General features: G+C 40.7%; 1 protein-coding gene across 1 annotated transcript in view; it reads left to right on the forward strand.

The window, feature by feature from the left end:
- The window catches only part of LOC121574366 (ectodysplasin-A), a 64,083-nt gene that overhangs the window by 41,188 nt on the left and 5,843 nt on the right, over positions 1-17,052 (forward strand). Inside the window, exon 2 of the mRNA XM_041886987.2 lies at positions 3,894-4,002. Within this exon, the coding sequence (XP_041742921.2) occupies positions 3,894-4,002 (109 nt within the window). The remainder of the gene's footprint in view (positions 1-3,893; positions 4,003-17,052) is intronic.

Consider the following 17,052-nt stretch of genomic DNA (forward strand, 5'->3'; position numbering starts at 1 on the left):
CACCATACCTACTGTGAAGCATGGGGGGTGGAAACATCATGCTTTGGGGCTGTTTTTCTGCAAAGGGACCAGGACGACTGATCCGTGTAAAGGAAAGAATGAATGGGGCCATGTATCGTGAGATTTTGAGTGAAAACCTCCTTCCATCAGCAAGGGCATTGAAGATGAAACGTGGCTGGGTCTTTCAGCATGACAATGATCCCAAACACACCGCCGGGCAACGAAGGAGTGGCTTCGTAAGAAGCATTTCAAGGTCCTGGAGTGGCCTAGCCAATCTCCAGATCTCAACCCCATAGAAAATCTTTGGAGGGAGTTGAAAGTCTGTGTTGCCCAGCGACAGCCCCAAAACATCACTGCTCTAGAGGAGATCTGCATGGAGGAATGGGCCAAAATACCAGCAACAGTGTGTGAAAACCTTGTGAAGACTTACAGAAAATGTTTGACTTGTGTCATTGCCAACAAAGGGTATATAACAAAGTATTGAGAAACTTTTGTTATTGACCAAATACTTATTTTCCACCATAATTTGCAAATAAATTCATTAAAAATCCTACAATGTGATTTTCTGGGAAAAAAATTCTCATTTTGTCTGTCATAGTTGACGTGTACCTATGATGAAAATTACAGGCCTCTCTCATCTTTTTAAGTGGGAGAACTTGCACAATTGGTGGCTGACTAAATACTTTTTTTCCCCACTGTATCAACAAAAACGAGCAATCCCTGTACCATCAATTTAATAAGATCTTGGCATGAAATGTGTAAGTTATTTGGTCTGAAACAAGACTTGTCACCCAAAACACCACTGTGGCAAAACAGACTCCTGCCAATGATCTTGGATAGCAATAAATGTCAACATTGGTATGAGAAGGGAATAATGCATTTAGAACATTGTTATATTGATGGGGTGCTTATGTCATTTGAGCTGAAAGAGAAATACCAGTTATCCAATAATCATTTATTTTGTTATTTACAGTTAAGCAACTTTCTCAGAAGCACTCTTGGAGATATGACTTTACCAAATCTATCAAGTATTGAACAACTACTCCATGATAACCATGACTCATTTAGATTTATATCCAGAGTGTACTCATTGCTAATGCAACAATGCCCAAAACCAGATGTACATAAGTCAAGAGAGCGATGGGAATCTGATTTGAATACTACAATTGATGAGGGGCTATGGTCAGACCTATGCCAAGATAGTGTGTCGGCGACCATCAAGTCTAGATACAGACTTATACATTACAACTTCCACCACCAATTATATCTGACAACTCAGAGGCTATATAGATATAACCCTGAAATATCAGAAATGTGTTTTAGATGTGGCACTTTTTTGCATTCTACTTGGCAGTCTACTAAATTACAAGCCTTCTGGCATGATGTTTGTGATACCCTGGCCTTAGTTATGGAGGTCCCTTTACCACTTGACCCTGAAATATGCCTTCTGGGTAACTTTACAAACGTGAGTTTGAGGAATAACTTCAATATCAAATTTACAGAAATCGCCCTTGCCACTGCAAGAAAATGTGTTGCATTGACATGGAAATCAGATTCCCCTCTCCCAATTACAAGATGGCTCTCTGAAATGAATAAGTGTATTCCTATGGAGAAGATTACCTATGCTTTAAGAAATAAATTAAACTACTTTATGAAAAAATGGCAACCCTTCCTGGACTATATGGAAACACTTCCATTGGGGTTGGTGGATGTGTGCTTGTAGATCGATGTAGATATTGACTCTCTGTAATGTACTGTTTGTATTGCTTTGTGTATGTGTTGGTCTCTCTTGTCTTTTGTCTTATTTAGTCATTATTAGTATTATCATTATTATTTTTAATTTGTAATTGTTTTAATAAATAAAATAAAATTGTGGGGAGGGTTGAATTACCTTTTGTTGTAGTACATACTCTTGCTGTATTGTAATGTTCGGTTGTTCAATAATTGAAAAATAAAATACTCAACAAAATAAAATAAGTATTTTGTCCAACAACATTGTGTACTTTCTCGCTATAGGCTGTGTTTGCAGATATCTTGTTTCATATGGGCATACAGTATATATTTGATTGACATGCTCAGTAATTGGCAGGATGTAGTGATCGTCTGTTGGGGTGAATCAAATAAGATTACATCATAGTGTTTGTCATCCCATCTTATTTATTTTGGACTGAGGATCTCCTCTGTAATAATTGGATTTATTAGATTGTAAGGCACACATTTACTCTTCATATTTATAACTTTTTGTAATGTAGAGAGCATTTGTATCATAAAGGTGAGCAAAAGCATACTGTCTAAAATACATATATTTGGTTGTTATAATACCTCAATGGAAAAGTACTTGGTGAGAGTCAAAGCTGCGGTTCAGAGGTCTTGTCTCAGGCTCTACAGACTGTAATGAATGCCTGTCAGGTTAACTAAAGTTTTGGCTGTCCTCTCCCTTTACGGGCTGGCTGGGATATCAAAGGCCCCGCTGATAAACAAAATAAACTCCCAGCACTGCTTTCACCCTTTATTGTCCTGCCCGGTTTTAATGTTGGCCAGGTGCAGAGTTAAGCACAAACTCCAGCATTTCTTAAGCCGGCATGCAGCGAGCAAAGCATCCACAGAAGCATGCCTGTTGTTGGTATCGCTCAGCTGCAGTATGTCCGGGATGTATTTGTAGTACTTACTGTATGTTAAAGGACTGTAGTCCATTGGTTACTGTTCTCATGTAACATTCCTGTCCTTAACTCCAATGTTTTAGTCTGTCATGTAGGTAGTAAGTACCCTGATATCAGTGCAGTATCCATATAGAACTGAGACTACTCTATAAACGCTGACACGTGTATACCAGCATATGAGACTCACCTCTGGAGAGTATAATGATAGTTGGTGGAAGTGGACTATCACCCCAAAGGAATGCAGAGGGGCCATGAAATGAAACGTTTGGCAGGGTGTCATGTGAGGTAATGCTCATTGTTCATGTTTAGCAAGCCCTAGTCTCTCTTGCACATTTTCACATAATTTTACAGGTACGGTATTGCCTTAATCAGTGTCACTCTTTTACGTAGGACTTTTGAAATAGTCGTTTGAAGACACGTTTATGGAAGACGGAACTAGTGAAAATGAGCTATTAGTGTCCTGTAATGTATTGGGGCAGAACTTCCTATAACTGTTCACCCAGGCTTTATACAAGCAGGCTAACACAGTCTTGTGGAATGCAGACAACCCGTGTTTAAACCCAGTCAAAAGTAACATTTCTTTGCCTTCCCTAAGGTTATTGGTGGACTTTTGGAATTGATGGCTACTGCTTTCTATTGTCATAAAATGTGCTAAATTCAATGAGTAATCAATACCACATCTCAAGTAGGATTCTCTGCAACCAGTGGCCTGCTCTGCCAAGGGCAGCATTGTGAGCTCAACATAGGATTGTCTACTATCCATCAGACAGAGACTGCCAGACACATGGTTTCCCCTGGAGTTGGGCATGCATCTGAAATGTTCATCTCTTACCCACTTTCTCCCTATCCCCTCTTCTTAGTATCTGTGGAGAGGAACTCTGCCGATCGCGTTGCAGTTTGGTCTAATTTATGTTTCACAAGTGCAGGTCTCATAAATACTCAGTGAACAAAGCCTGTGTCAACAAAAGCCAAAAAACAGACAAATCTAATCCCAGTCTGGATATGAAATATCAGTTGAAAGAACATCAACTTTTTCTCCTTTTGCACACATTGCCCCTGATTTCCATAAATGTTATGAGATAATATGAACACACTTCGTATATCTTATGCAAGTTCTCATGACTTGCTAGTTACTGGTCCTACAGAAGCTTGAAAAGAAAAAGACTCCAATGCAAACAACAGTTCTATTTCAATTTTATAACACTTTTCCTTGTATCCTTCACTGACCAACAGAATAGGTTGCCTCTGGGGAACAGTGACGAAAACTCTCACCTCAAAGAAGACAGAGACAATGCCGTCCATCGCACCAAAAGGAGCCAGCAGAATAAACGACTTGATTCAGGTATGGATTCTTTCTCGGAACAACGATTTCATTACATTCAGAGAATGCCTTCAACTTTCATGTTCTAATTTGTTAGATGGCTGGACGGATGGGTATACATCAAAGTTTTACCTCCAGGGAAAACACTAAAGACAGCAGGGACAGAGCAGGCCTGAACCCAGTATGCTGCATGGTTCATGGTGGGCAGTGGTGTAGTGGAGACTATATGCAGGTATATGTCGTAACCCAGTTTCTTTTCAGTGGGCATTGCGTATATTCACTTCTTAATCCCCACTGATGCGTATCAAAGTAGTTTAGTGGAGGTATAAGCCGTATCAATTAATAAGGCTGATGGAACGGATCATAATGTTAAGCTTAAAATGTTGATAAACTATTATTTCTTCACATTTTAAGCGCAGCAAGGAATGTGCACACAGCGGTAGGCCTAAAAGAGAATTCAATAGAACATGTTTTCTAGCCAACCCAATTTGTTTAAATGTCCTAAATCATAGTTTAAGTACACGTTTAAACGTCAGATGATAAGAACAACAATCTATCAAAATGAGTCATTGGCTAGCTAACAGTCTAGTCTACTGACAAGCTAGCTAACTAGCTGTTTAGCTGGCTAGCACACCCACAAACTTGTTTTAATCATATTAACCAGCTAGCTAGCACATTATCTTGTCAAACTGTTAAATTAGTAGCAAGCCAGCTACAAGTGATGCTAAATAACAAGATATGTATTCTACAGTGGGACTTGCGTTGCGACATGCGGAATGCAAATGGTGCCATGCTGAAAACCAACAACAAACTTTGAGGGTGATTTTCTCTAAACAGCTCATCAGGGAGACCTCCATTGAAATTAGCTATGCTGCGCTCAATTGGAACAGTTAATACACAAATTATACATTGTTTTGAAGCTTAGAATATCCTCTTTCCAGCAGTGTATATAACTTCAAATGTGTTTAGGGGTCAATGTGACTGATTATGATAGAACATGTCACATATGACTAGGATAATACCTTTGGCTTCTAGACAATGAAAGAAAGTGGATTTAAAAACCAACAGAACAGGTGAGCGCATATGAGGAAGTGTTTATAAAATATTTCCCTCAACATGTATTTATTTGGTCGGTTTTTGGCGTGGCTATTTTGAAGCAAGGTAAGACATGCCTCATAATATGAAGTAAAACATCCAGGTTTCAAACAATTAAGGAACTGGAAAAATATAGCGATGCTAATGATAGGCCTATCGTCTTCTGGTAGATGGAAAGGCTTTCCCAAAACCCTTCTAATTAAATGTTAACTAGCAATAAAGTAGCCTATGCCTACCTGGCAGAATATCATTATTATTTGCATCAATCCAGTGGACATTGGTTTTGCAAACATCATCTAATGTGTAATACAGAAACACCACTAACCAACAACAGTGCTAATGCCTGTGCACTTGAATTAAAGGGTAACTACACTCAAACAATTTCTTAGATTTTTCCCAGACCTCAAAAGTGGTCTGCTGATGTGGATTAAGCATTGATGTGGACATAGAACATCCAATTCTGCTGCTTTTCAAAAAAAATAAAAAATTGTGACAGCGAAAACCTAAAACATTTTGAATAAATCTGAAACCTGTGAATTTCTGACTCAGTTGACAGCTTAATTTATGTATTTCAATAGTATACCTACTATTAGCCTAATTGCACAATACAGTTTAGGTTGGCCTCTTTACCTTTCTTGCCCGGTGTGAGGCTTTTATTAGCAAACGTGAAAATAAGTCAGCGAAAACTTTACAATTATTTACAAAAGAAAGTAACAAACTGGAAATTGCAACAGGAACATAAACTGGGGATAACTCCCATAACGGTTGCACTCAAACAAACCAGGCCTCAATAATACCTGTCCGCAACCAGTCCCCTGCCTGGCCTAGACAGAAATGACAAGGCTTAAATACCCTACCTGGATCCTTCAATATGGACCATACCATTATTAACCAATCATCAGTTATCAGTTTCAATATGGACCATATCATTATTAACCAATCATCAATTAGTATGTTCAAATACAGGCATGAAATCACAATAAACATATTCAGACAATAATCAATATATTACTAAATATATACACACTTCAATCAAAAGTGTAGGATCCTGCACAAAACAGAAATGGATCAGGGCAACATTTCTCCCCCCTGGAATTCAACCACATTACAGATCTCAGTAACACAGGATAAGTAGCGCTCCTGAACACGGCTGTGTTTGACACACCTCCTGATGCAGCAGGAACAAAGGATTCACCTCTTCATTCAACGAGGATTACAGGTATGTTTGCAAACAATTATTTACCTTTAACCTAGCGATTACATCACCAAAACATGTGCACTTGAATCAAACTAAGAATGAGTAACACAGTGCTACAAACAAATAGTTGGCGCGCCCAAAACCAAATGAATGTCGATGTGAGCTGTAACATGCATTTCTCTCTCATTACAGGCGAACATCAGCAATACCGAAGGACATGGCTAAACACATATTACATTCAATAAATTAATGTCCTTTCTCATATACCCATAAAGCGTTTCAAATGTCTGGTTACTTATATAAGGCATGTCTTTAGATTGTGACAGAGATCATAGGACGATCATCACAATGGGATGTATCATTTTAGGTCATTCAGAGTACAGTCACTGTTTCTCATATTTAAAGAATTACACAAGGCGCCTTTCCTTCACCGAGCGGGCCGTTTAGTTGTGTTTACAGAGGCTGGATCTATGCACTTTGGGAGGGAGACATTGTTTCCCGCTTCTATGTTGTTGGTATGAAACCAGAACATAAGTAATTACATTTTTGCGGCCATTCTCCTGATTTCTTGGTTTGACAGGAGTGAGCACTGGATTTTTTATGTGGTGTTCAGTTCAAAGCCTGACATGCATTGCATGTGTACATGTACAATGCAGTAATTTGTTTGGGCGCTCTGTCATTAGAAGGTTTAAGTCTCTTCCTCTCTCCCTCGCTCTCTCATTCCATTGTGGGCTACTGCTGCTGCTTAGATATCAGTTGAATTGAGTCTGCATACTTCAGCTTCACACAATAAGGTTGGTATGATCCTGCCAGAATCAGGATCTGCTAGTGAGGCATTGTTCCTTTCATCAGATTACCTCCAGTCAGGAGAGGCTGAGGAGATGACTGACATGTGTTTTGGACGCTGCTGCTTTTTGCTCTGAGGATGTATTTACATGTAAATATGGTGCAGGTCCAGTGTTTTCATTGAAGAGGCACTGTAGGGAAGAAATGGTGCTGTGATCCCAGATGGAGAGCTGCTCTTTTGGCTTAAAAGAAAGATTCACCCATTTTGAATGTTGCTGTATTTTATTTTATTTTTTATCTCTGAGACAAAGGTGCATCTCAGAAATGCACAAAAACTACACTGAACAAAAATATAAATGCAATATGTAAAGTGTTGGTCCCATGTTTCAAGAGCTGAAATAAAACATCCCAGAAGGTTTCCACAAAAAGCTTATTTCTCTCAAATGTTGTGCACAAATTTGTTTATATCCCTGTTAGTGAGCATTTCTCCTTTGCCAAGATAATCCATCCACCTGACAGATGTGGCATATCAAGAAGCTGATTAAACAGCATGATCATTGTGCTGGGGACAATAAAAGGCCACTTTAAAATGTGCAGATGTCTCAAGTTTTGAGGGAGTGTGCAATTGGCATGCTGACTGTAGGAATGTCCACCAGAGCTGTTGCCAGATAATTGAATGTTAATTTCTCTACCATAAACTGCCTCCAACGTTGTTTTAGAGAATAGTTGCTGAGGAGTATTTCTGTCTGTAATAAAGCCCTTTTGTGGGGAAAAACTCACTCTGATTGGCTGGGCCTGGCTTCCCAGTGTGTAGGCCTCGCTGCCAAGTGGGTGGGCCTATGCTGCACTACTGCCCAGTCATGTGAAATCCATAGATTATGGCCTAATGAATTTATTTCAATTGACTGATTTCCTTATGTGAACTGTATGTCAGGAAAATCTTTGAAATTGTTGCATGTTGTGTTAATATTTTTGTTCAGTAATTTAACAAATCTTTCCTTTTAATGCTGAGGATCTCCCCTGATGGTCACTCATGATGTGTCAGTCACCAAGCACATTTAGGGAATAGGATATTGGGAGTTAGAAAGTAGTATGTTAGATTGGTGCCAGGAAAGGTTTCCACTGGTGATAAAGATACACGCAAGCACAAAGGTGCTGCATGCCATATGAAGTGTGCAGAGCACAGAGTATAGCAACAGAGGCGTTGGCAGAGCCCAGAAATGACTGGGTTTTTGGCTGTCTCAGAAATGCCTGCCTGCCTGGCCTTGAACTACACACATTCCCAAGATCAGCATTGAAGAGTGACTCAAACATCCAAGGAAAAAGCCTTGGAAAGGGAACAGGTACTGTATGGAAGGAAAGGCCTCTCCAAAAGAGCCCCAAAAAGAAATAGAAAAGAATAGGCATTATGGAGGGCTACATCAACTGTAAATGTATATTTTCACTGGACTGAAAATACACCAGACGGTTCGTGTATGATCACACTTCCGCCTGCCTCAGAACCAGACGAGACGCTTGTGCGGTGAACAAACCTTCTGTGACACCTGATCTGTTTTGATCTCTACCACCTTGGGTTTAGGAGACAAAGCAGGAGGAAGGGAGGGAACCTACTCCTACTGTGCTTCCTCCCTGGGGAGATTAAGCAATGTATTGAGGGTGGCATTAATCTTTACAAGCACAAAATGATTGTGATTTTTCATCTGTCAAAGAGTGCGGGGTCAGTGTTGTAACCGGTTGAAGTTGGATCGCTGGGAGACATGCCCTGACACAGACGACTGCTGCTGTTGAAAGGAAGAGCTTTATGTTCACCTGTCATGTAGTTCCTCCTCCTTATCACCTACATGTGTCACTGAATTTATTCACAGAGATGTGTTCACACCGCAAAACCCATCTGTCTTCGCTTCACAGTCAAATCTAATCAAGTTTAACAGAAGTTTTATTCCAAGGTATTTATTCATTCTTTCTGGAGTGTAGAGTTTGTGGTTGCATTGAAAATGGATTGTGAGGGTGAGTCATGAAAGCCTTGTCCTTTTATGCTCTGTGTGCCATAGTGTAAACTGGAACACTCATCATGGGGTCTGTCAGAATGTAAATGTATACATACATATGTGAGTCTTCAGAGTTTGTTAGCCCTACATCGGCTTCGTGCACCGGATATGCCTCCTCTCTGTCTCACCACAAAATGGATTTGTCCGTTTTATAGGGGATATCTTTAAACATAGACAGGTACAGTTTCATGGATCTAAGGGGAAAGACTGCAGCCTTACTAAATCAGAGGCTTATTATGTCAAATAATTATTTGTCTGTTTTGGTGCAAAGTCATAGTTCTACTGTTATATACTTGGTTCATCACAGTATTTACATTTTACATTTTAGTCATTTGGTGCAAAGTCATAGTTCTACTGTTATATACTTGGTTCATCACAGTATTTACATTTTACATTTTAGTCATTTAGCAGATGCTCTTATCCAGAGCGACTTATTGTTAGTGAGTGCATACATTTTCATACTGTTAGTACACCTCAAATATAACTGCCAACTGCAACATGGTCTTGTCCTCTGCACATACAATATATAATGTGCGGAGAACATATCATACCTCACAAATCCACCAAGGTAAATTACAAAGACATAACTTTAAAAGGATTCAAGGAACTAAGGCAGGCTGAAAATACAAGAAAGGAGCTTAATGTAATGTTCCTTCTCCCAGTGTCATTTGAATACTGCTTGGTAATGGTCCGCAACTGATCCGGCCTCCTACTGTGAGACCTGTCCAAATTGCAACAATGAAGCTGCTGGCTTACTTCACTCTTTTTAAATGAAATTAGCCAGAGAGATGACAGACTGGCCAATTGGCTCATCTTCTTGTTACCCCCCCATCCCCTCTCTGCTTGTGTTAGGTTCCCCTGGGCCACTCTACTCAGACAGCATAACATGACAAGGCCTTTGACAGGACTGGGAGCACCCGCTCACTGGATTAGATAATGCTGTTTTTCCCCTTCGCGGAGAAGAGCAGGAGAGAGCAGAGCAAATTTTCAGATGTGACCATTGGCTTACTCATTGTCTAGAATAACAGCTGTTTGTTTTTATAATTCAATTTGATTTAAACGCAGTATCCATTACTTTTCTTGTCCATTAATTTTAAGGACCAAGCAGCCCCGGTCTAAAGGCCTTTCCAAATTAGCTGAAAAGACAGATGATGTTATCGAACAAGCTGAGTATGGTTGAATTAGCAAATGGATATGTGAGTTTAGCTCTACCTTACGAGCTTATTCAATTAAGGCTGAGCTTTAAAGCAAAGAGCGACATTCTCAGGCCTAAGGAATGCATGTTACCAATTTCCCCCACCTGCTTCTTGGCAGGTCTGTCCTTTTATTTTGATTAAAAGAAAAAAAGACCATGTATTAGAATCCCCTGCCATGAATTACAATCTGAGCTCAGAGGTTAGAGCTGCACTGTGCAGGACCGATGCAGGATGAGATTACACAAAGCAGATCCTATTCCATTTGGACAACTGGTGAGGGCTTCTTGGCAGTCAGATATTTTAGCGCCATGCCAAGGTTTACGTTGTGCCTTTTTTATTAGTTTTTTTTGGGGGAAAGGCATGTTGCCATGTGGTAGTATGTACTTTCAGTTAGTACAGAAGGAACACAAAGCTAAAATATTTTCTCAAAGTTCTAGCCACTATAATAGATTAAGTATCCTTGTTTTAAATCAGGCTATTTTGCAGAAGTGGCTTTGAGCAGGCATGAACACTCCCAACCCAGAGTGGTTGACACACTGAGTGTTTTCTCACATTAACTCCCTCTATGTTCTCCGTGATATTACATTTACATTTTAGTCATTTAGCAGACACTCTTATCCAGAGCGACTTACAGTTAGTGAGTGCATACATTATTTTTATTTAATTTTTCATACTGGCCCCCCGTGGGAATCGAACCCACAACCCTGGCATTGCAAATGCCATGCTCTACCAACTGAGCTACATCCCTGCCGGCCATTCCCTCCCCTACCCTGGGCCAATTGTACGCCGCCCCATGGGTCTCCCGGTCGCGGCCGGCTACGACAGAGCCTGGATTCGAACCAGGATCTCTAGTGGCACAGCTAGCACTGATATCTGGATTCCCTCACTGCTAGATTTCAATTCACTAATGACAAAGTGATTGAATGACAGAGAGACTGGTATGTATCTACAATTTAGTGTATTGCAATTTGTTTTTTTAACACATGCTAACAAACATCATAGCTAAGTATGCTTTCGGCAGTGTGATGTGATGTCTGACATATGCCAGAATATGCACAGTGCTATGTAGAACAGTGTTTGTCACATGTAACCAAAATAACAGAGGTTACCCCAGTGCAAATGTTTTGTTTTGATTCCAAATGGTAGGCCGACCGAGGGACCATCTGTATCATTTAACTGTTAACAGTTAACAGTACAGTGTGGGATACAGCAGAGTCCTCAGCTGTTGAGCGATGACTGGATATGTTAATGATGGAAGTCAATCAGCTGGCCCTGGGAGAGGACTTAAAAGAGCCCTTTGCACTATCAGACCAAAGGAGCTGGTACTGAAGCATTTGCCAAAATAATAATTTCTCTTTCATGTCAGATGCACTTTGCCTTCATAAATATGCAGTTTGCCTTTGCAAGCCATTTCACAGCAGATGTGTTTTTGTAGTACGTGTTGTGAAAATGTGTTTTCAATGTTGGCTCTCTTTGATGCTAATTTGTTCCATTCATTAAAGCATTGTACCACTTTTTTTGTCACAATCTGTTTATAGATGGAATATGGGGGATTATTTTCAGAAATCAATTATCATGAGTGTACGTCCATTAGAGCTGTGTCACACTGGGGACAGCCTTGTTCTCGTTTGTTGTTGTTCTGTTCCTTTGCCTCTCCATAACACATTGACCAGTATTTATTACCCATATCCCCAGCCATTCAATTCCTTGTGCACCTCTGGAGGCTGTGCTGAGCCATGTTCCTAAGTGGGGACACCTCTTGTAAAAACAACTGAGTAATGAGCATTGTGTGTGTGTGCGTGTGCATGTGTGTAATGGAGCACATCTGGGCCAGGATCTGTCCTCTGTACCAGGGTGATGGGAGGAGGACTTGACCTTGCTGGTTGGAATGAGTGGTTAGAGCTTTGGGCCAGTAACCGAAAGGTCACTGGTTCGAATACAGGAGCCGACAAGGTGAAAACTCTGTTGATGTGCCCTTGAGCAAGGCACTTAACCCTAATTTGCTCCATGGGTGCCGTGCTACTATGGCTGACCCTGTAAAACAACACATTTGACTGCACCTATCCGGTGTATGGGACAATAATATATACACAGTCCAGTCAAAGGTTTGGACACACCTACTCATTCAAGGGTTTGTCTTTATTTTTACTATTTTCTACATTGTAGAATAATAGTGAAGACATCAAATAATACATGGAATCATGTAGTAACCAATAAAGTGTTAAACAAATCAAAATATATTTTATATTTGAGATTCTTTAAAGTAGCCACCCTTTGCCTTGATGACAGCTTTGCACACTCTTGACATTTTTTATTCATTTTTTCACCTTTATTTAACCAGGTAGGCCAGTTGAGAACAAGTTCTCATTTACAACTGCGACCTGGCCAAGATAAAGCAAAGCAGTGCGATTAAAACAACAACAACACAGAGTTACATATGGGATAAACAAAAACATACAGTCAGTAACACAATATAAAATATATATACAGTGTGCAAATGTAGCAAGTTATGGGGGTAAGGCAATAAATAGGCCATAGTGCAAAATAATTACAATTTAGTATTAACACTGGAGTGATAGATGTGCAGAAGATGATGTGCAAAAAGAGATACTTGGGTGCAAATGAGCAAAATAAATAACAATATGGGGATGAGGTAGTTGGGTGGGCTAATTACAGATGGGCTGTGTACAGGTGCAGTGATCGGTAAGGTGCTCTGACAACTAATGCTTAAAGTTAGTGAGGGAGATAAGAGTCTCAAGCTTCAGAGATTTTTGCAGTTCGTTCCAGTCATTAGCAGCAGAGAACTGGAAGGAAAGGCGGCCAAAGGAGGTGTTGGCTTTGGGGATGACCAGTGAGATATACCTGCTGGAGCGCATACTACGGGTGGGTGTTGCTATGGTGACCAATGAGCTAAGATAAGGCGGGGTTTGTCTAGCAGTGATTTATAGATGACCTGAAGCCAGTGGGTTTGGCGACGAATATGTAGTGAGGGCCAGCCAACGAGAGCGTACAGGTCACAATGGTGGGTAGTTTATGGGGCTTTGGTGACAAAACGGATGGCACTGTGATAGACTACATCCAATTTGCTGAGTAGAGTGTTGGAGGCTATTTTGTAAATGACAAATCAAATCAAATCACATTTTATTTGTCACATACACATGTTTAGCAGATGTTTAGCGGGTGTAGAAAAATGCTTGTGCTTCTAGCTCCGACAGTGCAGTAATATCTAACAATTACACAACATATACCCAATACACACAAAAAAGTAAGGAATGGGATTTAAGAATATATACATATATGGACAAGCAATTACAGAGCGGCATGGACTAAGATACAGAAGAATATTATAGAATAGAATGCAGTATATACATATGAGATGAGTAGTGCAAGATATGTAAACATTATTAAAGTGACTAATGTTCCATTTCTTAAAGTGGCCAGTGATTTCAATAGGCAGCAGCAGCCTCTAATGTGCTAGTGATGGCTATTTAACAGTCTGATGGCCTTGAGATAGAAGCTGTTTTTCATTCTCTCGTTCCCAGCTTTGATGCACCTGTACTGACCTCGCCTTCTGGATGGTAGCGGTGTCAGTACAGGTGCATCAAAGCTGGGACCGAGAGAATGAAAAACAGCTTCTATCTCAAGGCCATCGCCGAAGTCAAGGATCGGTAGGATAGTCAGTTTTACGAGGGCATGTTTGGCAGCATGAGTGAAGGAGGCTTTGTTGCGAAATAGGAAGCCGATTCTAGATTTAACTTTGGATTGGAGATGCTTAATGTGAGTCTGGAAGGAGAGTTTACGGTCTAACCAGACACCTAGGTATTTGTAGTTGTCCACATATTCTAAGTCAGACCCGCCGAGAGTAGTGATTCTAGTCGGGCGGGCGGGTGCAAGCAGCGTTCGATTGAAGAGCATGCATTTAGTGTTACTAGCGTTTAAGAGCAGTTGGAGGCTACGGAAGGAGTGTTGTATGGCATTGAAGCTCGTTTGGAGGTTTGTTAACACAGTGTCCAATGAAGGGCCAGATGTATACAAAATGGTGTCGTCTGCGTAGAGGTGGATCTGAGAGTCACCAGCAGCAAGAGCGACATCATTGATATACACATAGAATAGAGTCTGCCCGAGAATTGAACCTTGTGACACCCCCATAAAGACTGCCAGAGGTCCAGACAACAGGCCCTCCGATTTGACACACTGAACTCTATCTGAGAAGTAGTTGGTGAACCAGGCGAGGCACTCATTTGAGAAACCAAGGCTATTTAGTCTGCCGATAAGAATGCTGTGATTGACAGAGTCGAAAGCCTTGGCCAGGTCGATGAAGACGGCTGCACAGTACTGTCTTTTATCGATCGCGGTTATCATATCGTTTAGGACCTTGAGCGTGGCTGAGGTGCACCCATGACCAGCTCGGAAACCAGATAGCATAGCGGAGAAGGTACGGTGGGATTCGAAATGGTCGGTGATCTGTTTGTTAACTTTCAAATACTTTCGAAAGGCAGGGCAAGATGGATATAGGTCTGTAACAGTTTGGATCTAGAGTGTCACCCCCTTTGAAGAGGGGGATGACCGCGGCAGCTTTCCAATCTCTGGGGATCTCAGATGATACGAAAGAGAGGTTGAACAGGCTAGTAACAGGTTGAACATTCTCTCAACCAGCTTCATGAGGAATGCTTTTCCAACAGTCTTGAAGGAGTTCCCACATATGCTGAACACTTGTTGGCTGCTTTTCCTTCACTCAATTGGGTTGAGGTCGGGTGATTGTGGAGGCCAGGTCATCTGATGCAGCACTCCATCCCTCTCCTTGGTCAAATAGCCCTTACACAGCCTGGAGGTGTGTTTTGGGTCATTGTCCTGTTGAAAAACAAATGATAGTCCCACTAAGTGCAAACCAGATGGGATGGCGTGTCGCTGCAGAATGCTGTGGTAGCCATGCTGGTTAAGTATGCCTTAAATTCTAAATAAATCACAGACAGTGTCACCAGCAAAGCGCCCCCACACCATCACACCTCCTCTTCCATGCTTCACGGTGGGAAACACACATGCAGAGATCATCCATTCACCTACTCTGCGTCTCACAAAGACACGGCGGTTGGAATCAAAAATCTCAAATTTGGACTCATCAGACCAAAGGACAGATTTCCACAGGTCTACTGTCCATTGCTCGTGTTTCTTGGCCCAAGCAAGTCTCTTCTTATTATTGGTGTCCTTTAGTAGTGTTTTTTTTGCAGCAATTCGACCATGAAGGCCTGATTCACGCAATCTCCTCTGAACAGTTGATGTTGAGATGTGTCTGTGACTTGAACTCTGTGAAGCATTTATTTGGGCTGCAATCTGAGGTGCAGTTAACTCTAATGAATTTACCCTCTGCAGCAGAGGTAACTCTGGGTCTTCCTTTCCTGTGGCGGTCCTCATGAGAGCCAGTTTCATCATAGCGCTTGATGGTTTTTGCGACTGCATTTGAAGAAACTTTCAAAGTTCTTGAAATGTTCTGTATTGACTGACCTTCATGTCTTAAAGTAATGATAGACTGTTGTTTCTCTTTGCTTATATGGGCTCTTCTTGCCATAATATGGACTTGGTCACTTTTTTGGTTACTACATGATTCCATGTGTTATTTCATGGTTTTGATGTCTTCACTATTACTCTACAATGTAGAAAATAGTAAAAATAAAGAAAAACACTGGAATGAGTAGGTGTGTCCAAACTTTTGACTAGTACTGTATATACAATTTTTTGTCATCATGTTCTTATTTTTACTCAACAAGAATATGCTTGTTGCTGGTGAAAATGTATGATTGGGAAATGACCACGGTTTCCCCAGCAACATGTACCGCTAGTCTATTGTCAAGGCAGCCAGGGTGTGTCCAAGGCTGTGGACATGCTGGCCTTTGGTGGCAACATTTTGTGACTGACAACCTGAACATGAAACATACTTATGGCTGCAGAGTAGAAGGGTTTAAGCATTACTGTAACTATCTATCTACTGGTAACAAAGCTGTCCATGTTGACTGATATAGTACGACCATGAGAGTAAGCAGACACACTTGGGATGGAAGGGAGATTGTGTTTAAATGTTTGTTATATCTGTACAAATCTCTTGTCAAACTAGATTTGTTCAAGGCACAATGTCATCATAACTATCTTAGACAGGTGTTTATTCGGTTAAGTCAGAAATGGAGACTTTACATCAATGATTCCGTCTCACTCTCCAACTATTGCATGTTTCATCCAAACAGAACAAAGGAGTGTTAACTCATATATTATACACACATTACAATGTGTAAATACACAGAACTCCTGTAGCTCAGTTGGTAGAGGATGGCGCTTGCAACGCCAGGTTTGTGGGTTCGTTTCCCACGGGGGGCCAGTATGAAAAATGTATGCACTCACTTACTGTACGTCGCTCTGGATAAGAGCGTCTGCTAAATGACTAAAATGTAAAAAATGAAAAGGTCAATCATTTTGTTCTTTCTCACATAGGCCTATGGAAATGGATGCTATGGTAATTATATAAAAATACAGAGTACAAATAAATCGTATTCTTTTCTAATCTTTTGTATCTTATATCTGATTGATGATTCATCGACATGGGGTTTGTTTCAAACTATCTGTGTGCTGAGAGTTTGCTGAAGGCATTTTGATCTATTACAGATGTAGGATCTTAATTTGAGCCAGATTTCTACAGCAGAAAAATTATCCTGCAGAAACAGGAAATGTGAAATATTATGTGGATTATGATTAATTGAAC

This window comes from Coregonus clupeaformis, chromosome 9, assembly GCF_020615455.1.
Source record: "Coregonus clupeaformis isolate EN_2021a chromosome 9, ASM2061545v1, whole genome shotgun sequence".
NCBI classification, from domain to species: Eukaryota; Metazoa; Chordata; class Actinopteri; order Salmoniformes; family Salmonidae; genus Coregonus; species Coregonus clupeaformis.